The sequence below is a fragment of the Tachyglossus aculeatus genome, chromosome 7 (assembly GCF_015852505.1).
Source record: "Tachyglossus aculeatus isolate mTacAcu1 chromosome 7, mTacAcu1.pri, whole genome shotgun sequence".
NCBI lineage: Eukaryota > Metazoa > Chordata > Mammalia > Monotremata > Tachyglossidae > Tachyglossus > Tachyglossus aculeatus.
Genome location: NC_052072.1, coordinates 38,850,830 through 38,865,316, shown reverse-complemented (window position 1 = coordinate 38,865,316; position 14,487 = coordinate 38,850,830). Strand labels below are relative to the sequence as shown.

The window sequence follows — 14,487 nt, the reverse complement described above, 5'->3', positions numbered from 1 at the left end:
TAATATTGTGAGTTGTCATTTAAAAAATTTAAGCAAAAGTTAACAAAGCTTAAACTTGATAGTGTCTAATCTATTTGGAGGGATTCACACAGAGCGTGCAGAATAGAGCGCACATGCTACATTAAAAAATGAAACTTAAAACCCCCATATGAGGTCTAAACTGTGGCTAAACTCCGATGATAATAATAATAATAATAATAATAATGGCATTTATTAAGCGCTTACTATGTGCAAAGCACTGTTCTAAGCGCTGGGGAAGTTATAAGGTGATCAGGTTGTCCCACGGGGGCTCACAGTCTTAATCCCCATTTTACAGATGAGGGAACTGAGGCCCAGAGAAGTGAAGTGACTTGCCCAAAGTCACAGCTGACAATTGGCAGAGCCGGAATCTGAACCCATGACCTCTGATTCCAAAGCCCGGGCTCTTTCCACTGAGCCACGCTTGATTGATATATACTGTAAAAGCAGATTTGGGGAAAATGCATGACATTCCATGAAGTTCTGTCTTCACACAAAGCACATCATTTTCACTATTACCCATTTCCACCATATTTTGTTAATTATACTTATCCGAATGTCTAAAAAATAGAAATCAACACTTTCAGATTATGTGGGATCCAGGTTTGTTTTTAGTATCATGAGTCAAAATTCTTGTCAGAACAACTGGAGGAATAAGGTTTGGTAAAAGCTTACGTATTTTCAAGGCAATAAATGAAACGATAACAATGAAAACAACCTGCATGACCAAAAACAATAAATAAAGAAGAAAAAACACTTTACTATATGGAATTTTCAAATTAAGAAATAACCCCTCCTCCTTTGGAACTTCAAATTTACTGGCCCAAAGTCCATTTTTGGCAATTATTCTTGACAGGTCTGCCTTATTTGGATAGGAGTTTTCTGAATTTTCTGTGGAAGTAAACCCAGACCGTTCAGTGTCCTCTTCAATTTCTGAGGGTGAAAAATGTGTACTTGAAATACGCAGCCTGGTTAGTTCATTTGTAATCCATGTATCAGTGTTTGGGGAGGGTAACTCTGAAAACACTTGGACTTCTGAAAAATCTTCAGTAGAGACCTGGCAGTTGAGCTGATCATCAGATAAAGACAACAGAGATGCATCTTTTAATTCCTCAGGACTGCTGCAAAGTAGAGATGTGGGATTCTTTACAACTTCTGGGTTCTTTTGGAGCCATCTTTTGAACTCGGTAATGTTACAATCACATTTCCATGGATTGTCATCAAGAACGATCTCTTTAAGTTTTAGTAAAGAACTTGAGAAAACTCCAGGAAGGTTCTTCAACTGATTGCTGTTTAGGTAAACCACCTCCAGGTCCATGAGGTTTAAAAAAAGGGAACTTGGAAGGGTTTCAACCTTGTTATGCCAGAGAGAAATTTCTTGGAGCTTTAGAAGACTTGTTAAACTATCTTCATGAAGAGTGGAGAGGTTGTTTGAGTGCAGAGAAAGTACCAAGAGCTCATTTAGGCCATTAAATGCATTCTTTGGGAGAACACTCAAATTAGGGTTCACGGTTAATCCTAATATCTCTAAATGGGTCATGTTGCTGAAAATAAAATCTGGTATGGAGTAGAGCTGGGTATGATTCAACCACATTTCTCTTAGATTCACCATTTCTCCAAATAACACATCTGGGAGCTCTCTCAGCGGATTTTCAGAGAGGGTCAATTCGGTCAAATTGTGCAAGTAAAGGAAGAGTCCACGAGGCAGCGATTGTATGCGGTTTCCAGAGAGAGTCAAACTTTGCAGCTTTTGAAGACTGTCAAATGCACCTGGTGCAATAGAGTAGATATTATTTCCATGCAACTGAAGCTCAACCAGTGCCCTTAGATTACCGAATAATCCAGACTCTAAATATGTGAGTTTGTTTGAATAGAGTGCAAGCGTTTTGAGTTTAGTTTGGGTGTGAAATACGGTTTTAGGCAAGTTTGTCAAATTATTTCTGGATAAATCCAGAATTTCCAGCTCCACAAGATTTCTGAAGAGCCCACTCTGAAACCATCTTAGTTGATTTTTATTCAAACAGAGCTCCCGCAAATGGACTAATTGATCAAACATGCCTTGGCTAATGTTCGTTAGACTATTTTTGTCTAGAAATAAGTGTTCAAGGAGCGTCAGTTCATCAAACAATCCATTTGGGAGCCTGGCTATTTTATTGTGAGAGAGTCTCAGTGTTTTCAGTTTTACCACATCATTAAATGTGCCAGAATCAATCATAGAAATTTGATTTCCTGTCAGAATAAGGCGCTGCAAGATGGCCATTCCATTAAAACTATTAGCCTTCAAGTTCCTTAAACTCATTCCTGATATAAGGATCTGGGTCATATTTTTAGGCAGGTCCAACACTGCAATATCTTGAATTCTAATGTCAGAACATTGGATAGCATCTCGGAAAATACATTTGCAGGCTTTTGGGCAGATGAAGGTACTCGCTTGAAGGGAAAGATGCAGAAGTTCAAAGAAAAGAATGACCAGCATCCTCACATATGTATCTGGAATAATAACGGATGTAATTTAGAAGTCAATACTGTGGAGCTTCTCTTTGTCTACTGTCAAAAGGACTGACAAACACATATTTTTTTTGTTTTGGTTTGTTTTACAGAATGAAATAGCTTAGGCAAGAAAAATGCAAATTTTAGACTAAATTTCATTGCAGTCCAAGTATAACTAATGATTCTACACGGAACCTTATGACAGGGAGGAACTGAATGTACTGGCTTTGAAAAATGGCACATCTTACATGGCAATTTTAACCTAATAAATGTGTGACAGCCAATTCTTTAAATTTCCAATTAAAAGGATTTTGCAAAATGAAAAAACAATTACTCAATCCTGATTCTGTTCAAACTTTTAAATTCAAGCCTAACACTAATAACGTATGAACAATGACCTCTTTGGAAACAGTTTACTATTCCTACATTATTTTACCCTGTGAAAATACCTATCATGAGATTAGTATATTAACAGTGAGAGTGAAAATCTAAAATCTATCTACCAACATTAAAGCCCACATGATTAACAGAGCAATATATCCCAAAACAAAGCTTTTGAAAGATCTCTTCTGTTGAAGTGTGTAATCTCAAACAGTCAGAAATTAACAATTGGATCATCAGTGATTCTACTTTGGGCTCAATTTTATTTTCCGACAACAGATCGAGTAGTAAACTACATTTATCTGCAAAAAGTCACACCTTACTACTCACTATACAATTTCATGCCTAGTGTGCACATTCCAACGTTTTCATCCCCATAAATTGCCATCACATTAATATTAAAATTACATGAACTTACCTGGAAAACTGCTGCTGTCGAAAGAAAGCTAGCAAGAAACTCAAAGGCTTTCAACGCTGAAATGATTCTGCAATTTGAACAGGAAGAGTGGTGGCTTAAATGTATCCTGAAGATAAGAACATGTCAAAACACAGTCCCCAAAATAATTCTACCGCTAAAAGTTCATCTCAAACAGTAAGTTAAAATAGTTAAATATGAAAATAGGAGCTAGAAGACAATTTCCATATTGGTTCATATCCCTCAAAAAGGGGTTAGACAGGGAGGGGAAAAAAACTAAATTTTCTGTGAAGGTGTAATCAGCTTATTCAGGCTAAATATGTTAATTTTGGCATCTGAATTTTCTGGGCTGTCTACATTGAGCAACTCTAATCTGTCAAGTGCATTTATTGAGTACTTATTGTGGGCAGAGCACTGGTACTAAGCGCTTGAGAGTACAATATAACAATAACAGACATACTCCCTGCCCACGAGCTTATATTCTAAAATATATGTATGCAAAATCACCTTCCCCTCCCCTTCCTTTGGCCTGTGTAAATCCAGCCATGTCCACTTCCATTTCTTCTGCAAAAGTCCGCGTATTCTGTGAAGAGTACAAGTTTGAGCACTTCCTTTACAACTACTGACTTACCTTTAGATTTCTTTTCATCGGTGACATTTATTGAGCACTTACTTGGGAGAGTACAACACAGTTGGTAGACACTTTCCCTGCCCAAAATGATCTCAATCTTGAAACCCCAGTTTCTTTAACCTTTCCATCATCATCAATTGTATTTATTAAGCGCTTACTGTGTGCAGAGCACTGTAGTAAGTGCTTGGGAAGTACAAATTGGCAACATATTTCCATCACAGGCACATGATTCTATCTCCAGCAATGTACCCAGGAGGAGAAAGGTGTCTGCCCATCTACTTCCAGATCAAAACCCACTTCAGCTTTCACACAGTATTTTTTTCTACCAGCTGATCTGTTAGACAGTACAACATAATTCAGGTTAGGATCTTTCCCAAAATGGCCTGGAGAAGAATCCCACAAGAGCTATCACTTCATTCACTCATTCAATCGTATTTATTTTGTGTTTGCTAGTTGCAAAGCACTGTACTACGCCCTTGGGAGAGTGTAGTAATAAACATGAGGCTCTTTTGCAGATGATCAAGTGCATATCTCTGAACTCCTCTGGCTCCTTACCCCCAGACCCAGATAATACCCAGCTGGTCTGGAGATTTCTGGAGAATTTGGGGCTGCCCATTTGTTACATCCATAAGAATGCCATTTGAACTAGGGCCCTTTCAGCCTGATTTATAGCCTTCAGTATTTTTTTGTTTGCTTTTTAATGGGATTTGTTAAGCCCTTATTATGAATCAAACACTGTTCTAAGCACTGGGGAAGGTGCAAGTTAATTAAGTCAGATACAGTCACTGTCCCACATGGGGCTAACAATCTATGTAGGAGGGAGAACAGGTATTGAATCCCCATTTTACAGTTGAGGAAACAGAGGCCCAGAGAAGTTAACTGACTTGCCCAAGGTCACACAGCAAGCAATTGGCAGATTCGGGATTACAACCAAAGTCCTCTGACACCCAGGCCTGAGCTCTTTCCATTAAGCCATGCTGCCTCTCTGACATGGGTGACGGAAATGAGAGGGTTAATTATAGCAAACTGCTCCAGACACTGAAGGGTAACTGAGAACACTGTTAAATTGTTCAGTCCACCTGTCCAGGTCTTTTCATTCATTCATTCATTCAATCGTATTTATTGAGCGCCTACTGTGTGCAGAGCACTGGACTAAGCGCTTGGGAAGTACAAGTCGGCAATATATAGAGACGGTCCCTACCCAACAACGGGCTCACAGTCTAGAAGGGGGAGACAGACAACAAAACAAAACATGTAGACAGGTGTCAAGTCGTCAGAGCAAATAGAATTAAAGCTAAATGCACATCATTAACAAAATAAATAGAATAGTAAATATGTACAAGTAAAATCGACTGATAAATCTGTACAAACATATATACAGGTGCTGTGGGGAGGGGAAGGAGGTAGGGCGGGGGGGATGGGGAGGAGTGCGATCCTGCAGTGCGATCGGTCTGTAATTGTTCTGTCAGCATTTAGGACGGGGTTAGTTACTAATAATAGTAATAATAATTGTGGCATTTGTTTAGCACTTACTGTGTGCCAGGCACTGTTCGAAGCACTGCGGTGGATACAAGTAAATCGAGTTAGACACAGTCCGTGTTCCACATGGGGCTCACAGTCTTAATCCCCATTTTACAGCTGAGGGAACTGAGGCACAAAAAAGTTAAGTGACTTGCCCAAGGTCACAGGCAAGTGGTGGGGCCGGGATTAGAATGCAGGTCCTTCTGACTCCCAAGCCCATCCTTTTATCCACGAGACCAAGCTGCTTCTCTAGCACTAACACACTGCTTCACTACTCACTAGGCTTCAAGGCACTTCTAATAATAATAAAATTATAATAACTGTAGTATTTGTTAAGCGCTTACTATGTGCCAGGCATTTATTTTGTTAATGTGTATATAGCTTTAATTCTATTTATTCTACGATTTTGACACTTATCTCCACGTTTTGTTTTGTCGTCTGCCTCCCCCTTCTCGACTGTGAGCCCATTATTGGGTAGGAACCGTCTCTATATGTTGCCAACTTGTACTTCCCAAAAGCTTAGTACAGTGCTCTGCCCACAGTAAGCGCTCAATAAATACGATTGAATGAATGAATGAATTGCACTAGGCACTGGGGTGGATACAAGCAAATTGGGTCGGACACGGTCCCTGCCCGACATGGGGCTCACAGTCTCAATCCCCATTTTACAGATGAGGTAACCGAGGCACAGAGAACTGAAGTGACTTGTCCAAGGTCACACAGCAGACAAGTGGGGGGGAAACACAGATGCTTCTCTTGTGGAATGCGTTCGTGACACTTAGTTCGCCATGATTTGAAATGACAATCTATTAGAGGGCCATCATGACGGTGCTTGTGCATCTGATTGTGCATCCATGTGGCTTGCTTTTTGCTGCCGAACAGAATCCTCACCCAAGTGTGGATTACTCACATACACATTAAGAAAAGTGCCGTTCAGGTTTGCTTTAGAAGGCATCAGGACACGCCATGAAATCCTAACCAACTCCGGGATTGAAGTCTACTAGAATGGTGAGTTTATAGTTGGCCTTATCACACACTCCTTATCAGAGAGGGCTGTAGTTATACTGATAGTAATAGTGTGGCAAGACTAAATTCAATCCAGGAGGAGCACCATAAAGCTATCGTTGAATCTTCTCAGCATAGCTTACATCTTACATATCTATTCTATTTATTTTATTTTGTTAGTATGTTTGGTTTTGTTCTCTGTCTCCCCCTTTTAATCAATCAATCAATCAATCGTATTTATTGAGCGCTTACTATGTGCAGAGCACTGTACTAAGAGCTTGGGAAGTACAAATTGGCAACACATAGAGACAGTCCCTACCCAACAGCGGGCTCACAGTCTAAAAGGGGGAAACAGAGAACAGAACCAAACATACCAACAAAATAAAATAAATAGGATAGAAATGTACAAGTAAAATAAATAAATAAATAGAGTAATAAATATGTACAACCATATATACATATATACAGGTGCTGTGGGGAAGGGAAGGAGGTAAGATGGGGGGATGGAGAGGGGGACGAGGGGGAGAGGAAGGAAGGGGCTCAGTCTGGGAAGGCCTCCTGGAGGAGGTGAGCTCTCAGCAGGGCCTTTTAGACTATGAGCCCACTGTTGGGTAGGGACTGTCTCTATATGTTGCCAACTTGTACTTCCCAAGCGCTTAGTACAGTGCTCTGCACACAGTAAGAGCTCAATACGATTGATTGATTGATTGATTCTCAGGATGTAAATCCATGTTACAACAAGGTGACTTGATCGCAGTGGCTACATAACCTTGAGCAATTTGCCAATTCAATAAAGACATAATGAGCATCAACATCTTCTGCACCCAATTAATCAAGCAGTCATATCTCACTCAGGGCCACTAAGGCGAGATCTTGCCTGGCCATGTCTTCAATCATTCAATCATACTTATTGAGCCCTTACTATGTGCAGAGCACCGTATTAAGTGCTTGGGAGAGTACGGTAGAACAATAAACAGAACATTCCCTGCCCACAAAAGGTCTAGAGGAGGAGGCTCATCACACCACCACATCCCTCTGCCGAGTGACCATGGGCAGGTTCCTTCACTTCTCTGCACCTCAGTCGCCTCAACTGTGAAATGGGGATTGGGACTGTGGGCCCCATGTGAAACAAGGATTGTGTCCAATCTGATTTGCTTGTGTCCATCCCAGCGCTTAGTACAGTGCCTGGAACATAGTAACTGCTTAGCAGTGCTTGGCACGATGTAAGCTCTTAACAAATGCCATGATTATTAACAAATATGACAGTTATTATTATCATCTCTAGATTCAACTGAGAATGGGCAAAATCCAGCCAGCAAATCTGGCAGGACAGGAGAGAAAATTTGCTAGATTGTAAACTCCTAGTCTAGACTATAAGCTCATTTTGGCCAGGGAATGTGTCTGTGTATAATGTTATATTGTACTCTTCCAAGTGCTTAGTACAATGCTCTGCACACAGTTAGCGCTCACTCAATAAATACGATTGACTGACTGCAGCGATGACTGCTTAGAGTTCGGTCTGATTATTTGTAAGACGAGATAATAGTGCGATCCACACCTTGCTGCAGTGGAGAGTGTAATTGTGAGAAGTAGTGGAGGGCCTGTGGTGCTAATTCATTCATTCAATCACATTTATTGAGCGCTTACTGTGTGTAGAGCACTCTACTAAGTGCTTGGAAAGCACAATACAGCAATAGAGACAATCTCTGCCCACATTGGGCTTACAACTGCATATCGTTATTGCTTTAATCAATCCCTTCACTCAGTTTCTCCATCCTGAAGTCTTCCTAACAGAAGCCAGGCATCGGCAAGTTGACGGTGAGACAGAATATGCTGTTTGAGGCCCTTAATCACATACCTGAATGCAAGAGAGTGACAGATGTCCATTATCAGCCAGAAGTGGCAGCAGTATTGTAGCCTTCTCCCACGGCAGAACGGCATTTTTAGGCATGTTTCCGGAAAGCTTAACAGGACAAGGTCTGGAACTTGTGCTGGAGAAAGACACGGTCCCATTGCTGCTCTCCTTTTACTTAAATGATATTTGTTAAGCATTTACTATGTGCCAGGCACTGCTCTAAGCATTAGGGTAGACACCAGAAAATCAGGTTGGCCACAGTCCCTGTCCCACGTGGGGCTCAGTCTCAACCCCCATTTTACAGATGAGGTAACTGAGACCCAGAAGTGAAGTCACTTCTCCAAGGTCTAAGAGTCAGGATTAGAACCCAGGTCCTTCTGATTCCCAGGCCCTTAATTTATCCACTAGGGCATGCTGCTTCTCTAGGCCAAAATCAAAATATGCTCCACGAATACTTGTACTTGGGAATTTTGGGACAAGGTACCACTTGATATCTCTCATATTGGCCATTTGGCTATTTAATAATAATGATGATGACATTTGTTAATCAATCAATCAATCAATCGTATTTATTGAGCGCTTACTATGTGCAGAGCACTGTACTAAGCGCTTGGGAAGTACAAATTGGCATCACAATTAAGCGCTTACTACATGCGAAGCACTGTTCTAAGCGCTGGAATGATGGCATTTCTATGTGCAAAGCGCTGTTCTAAGCACTGGGGAGGTTACAAGGTGATCAGATTGTCCCACGGGGGTTCACAGTCTTAATCCCCACTTTGCAGATGAGGTAACTGAGGCCCAGAGAAGTTAAGCGACTTGCCCAAAGTCACACAGCTGACAAGTGGCGGAGCCAGGATTTGAACCCATGACCTCTGACTCCAGAGCCCGGGCTCTTTCCACTGAGCCACACTGCTTGAAGACCAAGAAATGTCACCAGAGGGGAATGAACTAGGCTAAGGGTGGTTTAAAACACTTCATGACCAGTGAGAACATTAGCATGCGTGGTCGGCAGTCATTCATTCATTCAATCATATTTATTGAGTGCTTACTGTGTGAGAGCACTGTACTAAGCGCTTGGGAAGTACAAATTGGCAACATATTGAGACGGTCCCTACCCAACAACTGGCTCACAGTCTAGAAAAAGTTTTATCTCAGCACTCCTCGGTGATTTATTCTAAACCCTCCTGTGTATTTACAGTAGTTTTTAACTCTCATACCAGGGAGGGGATTAGAACCCAGGCCTCCAAACCTTTAGAGGCTGTTACCTTTCCTCTAGACCAAAGCAGGCCTCAGCTGCATGCCTCGCACCTTGACCTCTTTACATAGCTCGACTCGGTTACCCTAAAAAAACTGAAATCCAAAATAACCCAGTAATTTCAGACGCTACTTAAATTCAGTAGCAAGGTAAATGCACATAATCTCACTAACATTCTCCACGGTTGAAGTCAGAGCCAGGCTTAAATATATTCGAAACACTTTGAGATCATGTTAATATTTTTGTCGAAGAAATACTACTGCCTTATTCTGGGTGGAAAGATATTACTTCAAAGTGGAGAGATATTATTTCAAAATGAGAATACCCCTTCATACCAGCGAAGTTTCGACGATGTAGTTTGCCTTCTAAAGAAGTAAATTGTGCTTAGAAAATGCACTTTCCATCTACACTCACTCCCTTGGAGAACTCGTTCGCTCTCATGGCTTCAACTATCATCTCTGTGCGGATGATACCCAAATCTAGATCTCCGCCCCTGCTCCCTCTCCCTCCCTCCAGGCTGGCATCTCCTCCTGCCTTCAGGACATCTCTACCTGGATGTCAATCCACCACCTCAAACTCAACATGTCCAAGATAGAGCTCATCTTCCCTCCCAAACTTTCCCGTCACTGTAGACGGCACAACCACCCTTCCAGTCTCACAAGCCCGCATCCTCCGTGTCATCCTTGACTCGGCTCTCTCGTTCACGCCCCGTATCCAATCCGTCACCAAATCCTGCCGGTTTCACCTTCTCAACATTGCCAAGATCCGCCCTTTCCCCTCCATCCAAACCACGTTAGTACAATCACTCATGATGATGATGATGGCATTTGTTAAGCGCTTACTATGTGCAAAGCACTGTTCTAAGCGCTGGGGGGGATACAAGGCGATCAAGTTGTCCCACATGGGGCTTACAATCTTAATCCCCCATTTTACAGATGAGTTAACTGAGGCCCAGAGAAGTGAAGTGACTTGCCCAAAGTCACACAGCTGACAACTGGCGGAGCCGGGATTTGAACTCCTGACCTCTGACTCCAAAGCCCGGGCTCTTCCCACTGAGCCACGCTGCTTCTCATCCTATCCCGACTGGATTTCCGCATCAGCCTCCTTTCTAACCTCCCACCCTCCTGCCTCTCCCGCCTTCAGTCCATACTTCACTCTGATGCCTGGATTACCTTTCAACAGAAATGTTCAGGGCATGTCACCCACCTCCTCAAAAATGGTCCAGTGGTTGCCCATCAACCTCCGTATCCAACAAAAACTCCGCACTATTGGCTTCAAAGCTCTCCATCACCTTCCCTCTTCTTCCCTCACCTCCCTTCTCTTACATCCCAGGCCCGCACACTCCGCTCCTCTGGTGCTAACCTTCTCACTGTGCCTCGTTCTCGCCTGTCTCGCTGCCAACCCCGGCCCACGTCCTACTTCTGGCCTGGAACACCCTCCCTCCTCAAATCCGACAATGAATCTCCCCCCCTTCAAAGCCCTGCTAAAGGCTCACCTCCTCCGAGAGGCCTTCCCTTTCCCTCAGCTCCCCCTCCCTTCTGCATCACCTCGACTCACTCCCTTTGCTCTTCCCCTGCATATATATGCAACTCTATGCATTCAATGCTAAACATATACATTATATATATTTATATTGATGCCTGCTTCCTTGTTCTGATGTCTGTCTCCCCTACTCCAGACTTTAAGCCTGCTGTGGGCAGGGACTGTCTCTCTTTATTGCTATATTGTACTTTCCAAGCACTCAGTACAGTGCTCTGCACACAGTGCGCGCTCGATAAATACGACTGAATGAACTTACCATGTTCAGATGGACGGAGGAAATATGGGAGTAGCTACGTAGTATAACTGGACTTGGAAAAATGCAACAATAAACAATTGTAAGAAAGAATGAAGTTATTTAATTCATTTTAGATTTATTTTTGAATAGCTTTAATCAGAAAATGATCTCACAAGGCTATTTACAGTTTTTAATTTACAATTATGCATGTTTGCCTTTTTGACAAAGGGGTACCATTCTAGAGCAGCAATACATATTTTAAAATATAAAGATACAGTATCTCCTCTGATATAAACCAACTTCGAAAAAGCCAAGCTGCAGGGAATCCTGAAATGATAACAGGAAATGACTTATTTTGATTCGATTTCATGTTCACATAATTTTCAGATTATAGTACATTTAAAACAGCCATAAATGCACAAGCTGTACAAAAGTTAACATCCAGAATCTAAGTGTTCAACACACTCTTTCCCCAGAAATATACTAAAATTCTCTTTTCAGAGGTCAAAATTGCATGCAATTTCTAAAGCTTCTATTTCATTCAGGTTAGGCTACTGCATTTATAACTTTTTTAAAACATACTATACCGACATATTTCAGGTATTTACCATGCTTTTGTCAAATTGTTGCATTTCATGAAAATGAAAAAATATAAACTGCAACAGTTTGTTCAAATGCAGGTGCAACTGGTAATGGTTTTGAATTTTAGGTGATAAAATGTGTATTTTAAAAATCTTTTTCATGTTGTTGGCTCGGCCATTTTTATTCAAGCATTATTTGCAGCATTTTTTTTTTTTACAGCAGACTGCTACAAAATACAAAACATACAGTTACCACTAATTATATTTGAGGAAAAAACCTTAAAAACAACCCTGAGGGATACACACTTTAAAAATCTGGTTATTTATTTAAAAAGTAAAAAAGTTACATTTCATTATTTAACAATTACTTTCCTGGACACACCAGTCCTTTAAGCATGTGCATAAATAAAATTTAAATTGCAATATTTATAAATCTTAATACATCAAAATAAGACATGTACAGATTTAAAATTTAGGTATTTATACACTCAAATAATTTAATATGAAATTCAGACTCAACATTTCTATGTTACGCTGACCTACACAGTAGAAAGGAAAGGAAGGAACCTATCAATGGTTTTTCGTAGGAACCACTAATTAAGTCTGCTCACCTGAATTCACAAGTTTTTGAGAATCTTCACCAAGACTTTTTTTTTTAAATAATTACATATTCTGGAAGCCATCAGTTACATTTTACAAATAAACCTATTCAAGGTTCAAATTTAAACTTCCCTCTACAAAGCCTTTTCCACATACTTAAAAATCCACAACTTTTGAAAACCATATAGACAGATGAAATATAAAATCTGATATAAACCCTAAAGAGGTAAAAAAGCAGGCTTCAAAAATAGGTGATCTGCTCTTGGCAATAATTGCTCTCAGTTAAAGAAGTAAATGCAATTAGGTCACTAGGATTGTTAAGCTGCTACTTGGTGCAATAAATTAGCCAATAATTTAACCACGTACGTCCGCCTCTGAAATAAGCAGCTAAGGTTTTGAACAAACACTAAAGAATTGTTTTTGAAAGAATCCTTGTGCATATTTTGACTGAAGTAAAAAAAAGTTTGCATGTAAGCAACTAGCATTCGATGCTAAATCACAGCTCAAAAGGTCTAAGATGCATAGCTTTATAGACTTATATATTCACGGAACAAAAGTATTTTGAGAACAGAATGGGCTAACATTCTGGTCATCCACTTTTTCTGGAAACATTTGCACAATGATAATCCTATGTACCTTCAGTGGCAATGTCAAAACAGTGATCCAAGTGTGTAAGACATTATTTGGGCCTGTACATTTTAAAAGGAAGTTTAAAAGGAGAACAACGTTGTGGGAATTGTTACATGGCTTCTAAATTTGAAACTTGGAAAATATAAGGAAAAGTACACTAAACCACAGCCATAAGCATCTTAGCAGGAATCGACTGTATAGATAGATTTGGTGTAATGGCCATTTTAATGCAAATTATGTTCAAATTAAATCAAGGGCTTTGGTCCCCTCTTATTCATCCATAACAATAAAGAATGTAAAAAAGTCATTTGTGTCCTGAAATTGTCTTTGACAATTACAAACTATTTTGGAAATGCATGGCTGAAAAATGTGTTTGGAAAGTATTTGACCATTCTGCTAAACTTAATAAAACATATTCCTTGATTCCCCAAATACCAATTTTCTTCCCAAAACTTTCATGATAAAGTTATTTGCTTACTCGCATTTGTGCTAGTCCCAACATCAAAACCAGCCCTATGCAATTTCATCGGATCTCACCTAATGGTCTTGTATTTTTTCCAATATCACTGCAGATTAAAAAGTCACAGTTATGCAAAACCTACCATCTTTTCTTTTTCCAAAACTTCTCGAAGCATTAGAATTGAAAAAAAAATGTAGAGTAACACGTTAAGAGGGAAAAAAAGATACAATCATTTCTGCCATAACATGGTTTCATTACTCAATCATCCTCATCCTCAACGGTTTTTATAAAGTACTTACCGTGTGCAGAGCACTGTACTAAGTACTTGGAAGAGTATGACAATAACAGAGTTGGTAGACACATTCCCTGCCAAAAATGAGATATGGGCAGGGAATGCGTCCGCTAATTCCGTTGTACGGTACTTTCCCAAGTGCTTAGTATAGTGTTCTGCACACGGTAAGCACTCAAAAAGTACCACTGATCGGTTGATATGAAACACTGGAAGAATTAGGGATTGTTCTTCCCGCAACACGACTCTGTTCCGGGTATGACACGACGCACAGGGCGCCCAAGATTTGCTTTAGGAAGAAATGGTTGTGCACATGCGCATAGCATAGGTCAAGGATTGTTGCTGCTGCCTCAGAACAATTGTACTGTACCTTATTTTGCCTTTGTGTTTTTGTACAATAATGCACAACGGGGAAAGCCTTTTAAACCGTGCATGACATAATGATATAGGAAGTGTACTTAAAAATATCCGTTGCAGTGGTACCTTCTAACCACTTATCCTCTAACCCATTAATTTCCAATCAATCAATAGTTACTAAAATGTGATTTTCCCATGATATGAAGGATTCTCCACGAAGAA

At 40.4% G+C, this 14,487-nt stretch overlaps 1 protein-coding gene across 1 annotated transcript; it reads right to left on the bottom strand.

The window, feature by feature from the left end:
- Nucleotides 1-601: 601 nt before the first annotated feature.
- On the bottom strand, nt 602-8,408 carry GP5 (glycoprotein V platelet). The gene is made up of 3 exons (XM_038749656.1): nt 8,320-8,408; nt 3,308-3,374; nt 602-2,508 (listed from the first exon to the last, which is right to left on the bottom strand). The coding sequence occupies exon 3, from the start codon at nt 2,492-2,494 to the stop codon at nt 602-604; it is 1,893 nt and encodes a 630-aa protein (XP_038605584.1). The 5' UTR covers nt 2,495-2,508; nt 3,308-3,374; nt 8,320-8,408.
- Between the last annotated feature and the right edge of the window lie 6,079 nt (nt 8,409-14,487).

Excerpts from the sequence above, each read along its gene's own strand:
- GP5 (XM_038749656.1), bottom strand. The coding sequence starts at position 2,494 with ATGCTGGTCATTCTTTTCTTTGAACTTCTGCATCTTTCCCTTCAAGCG.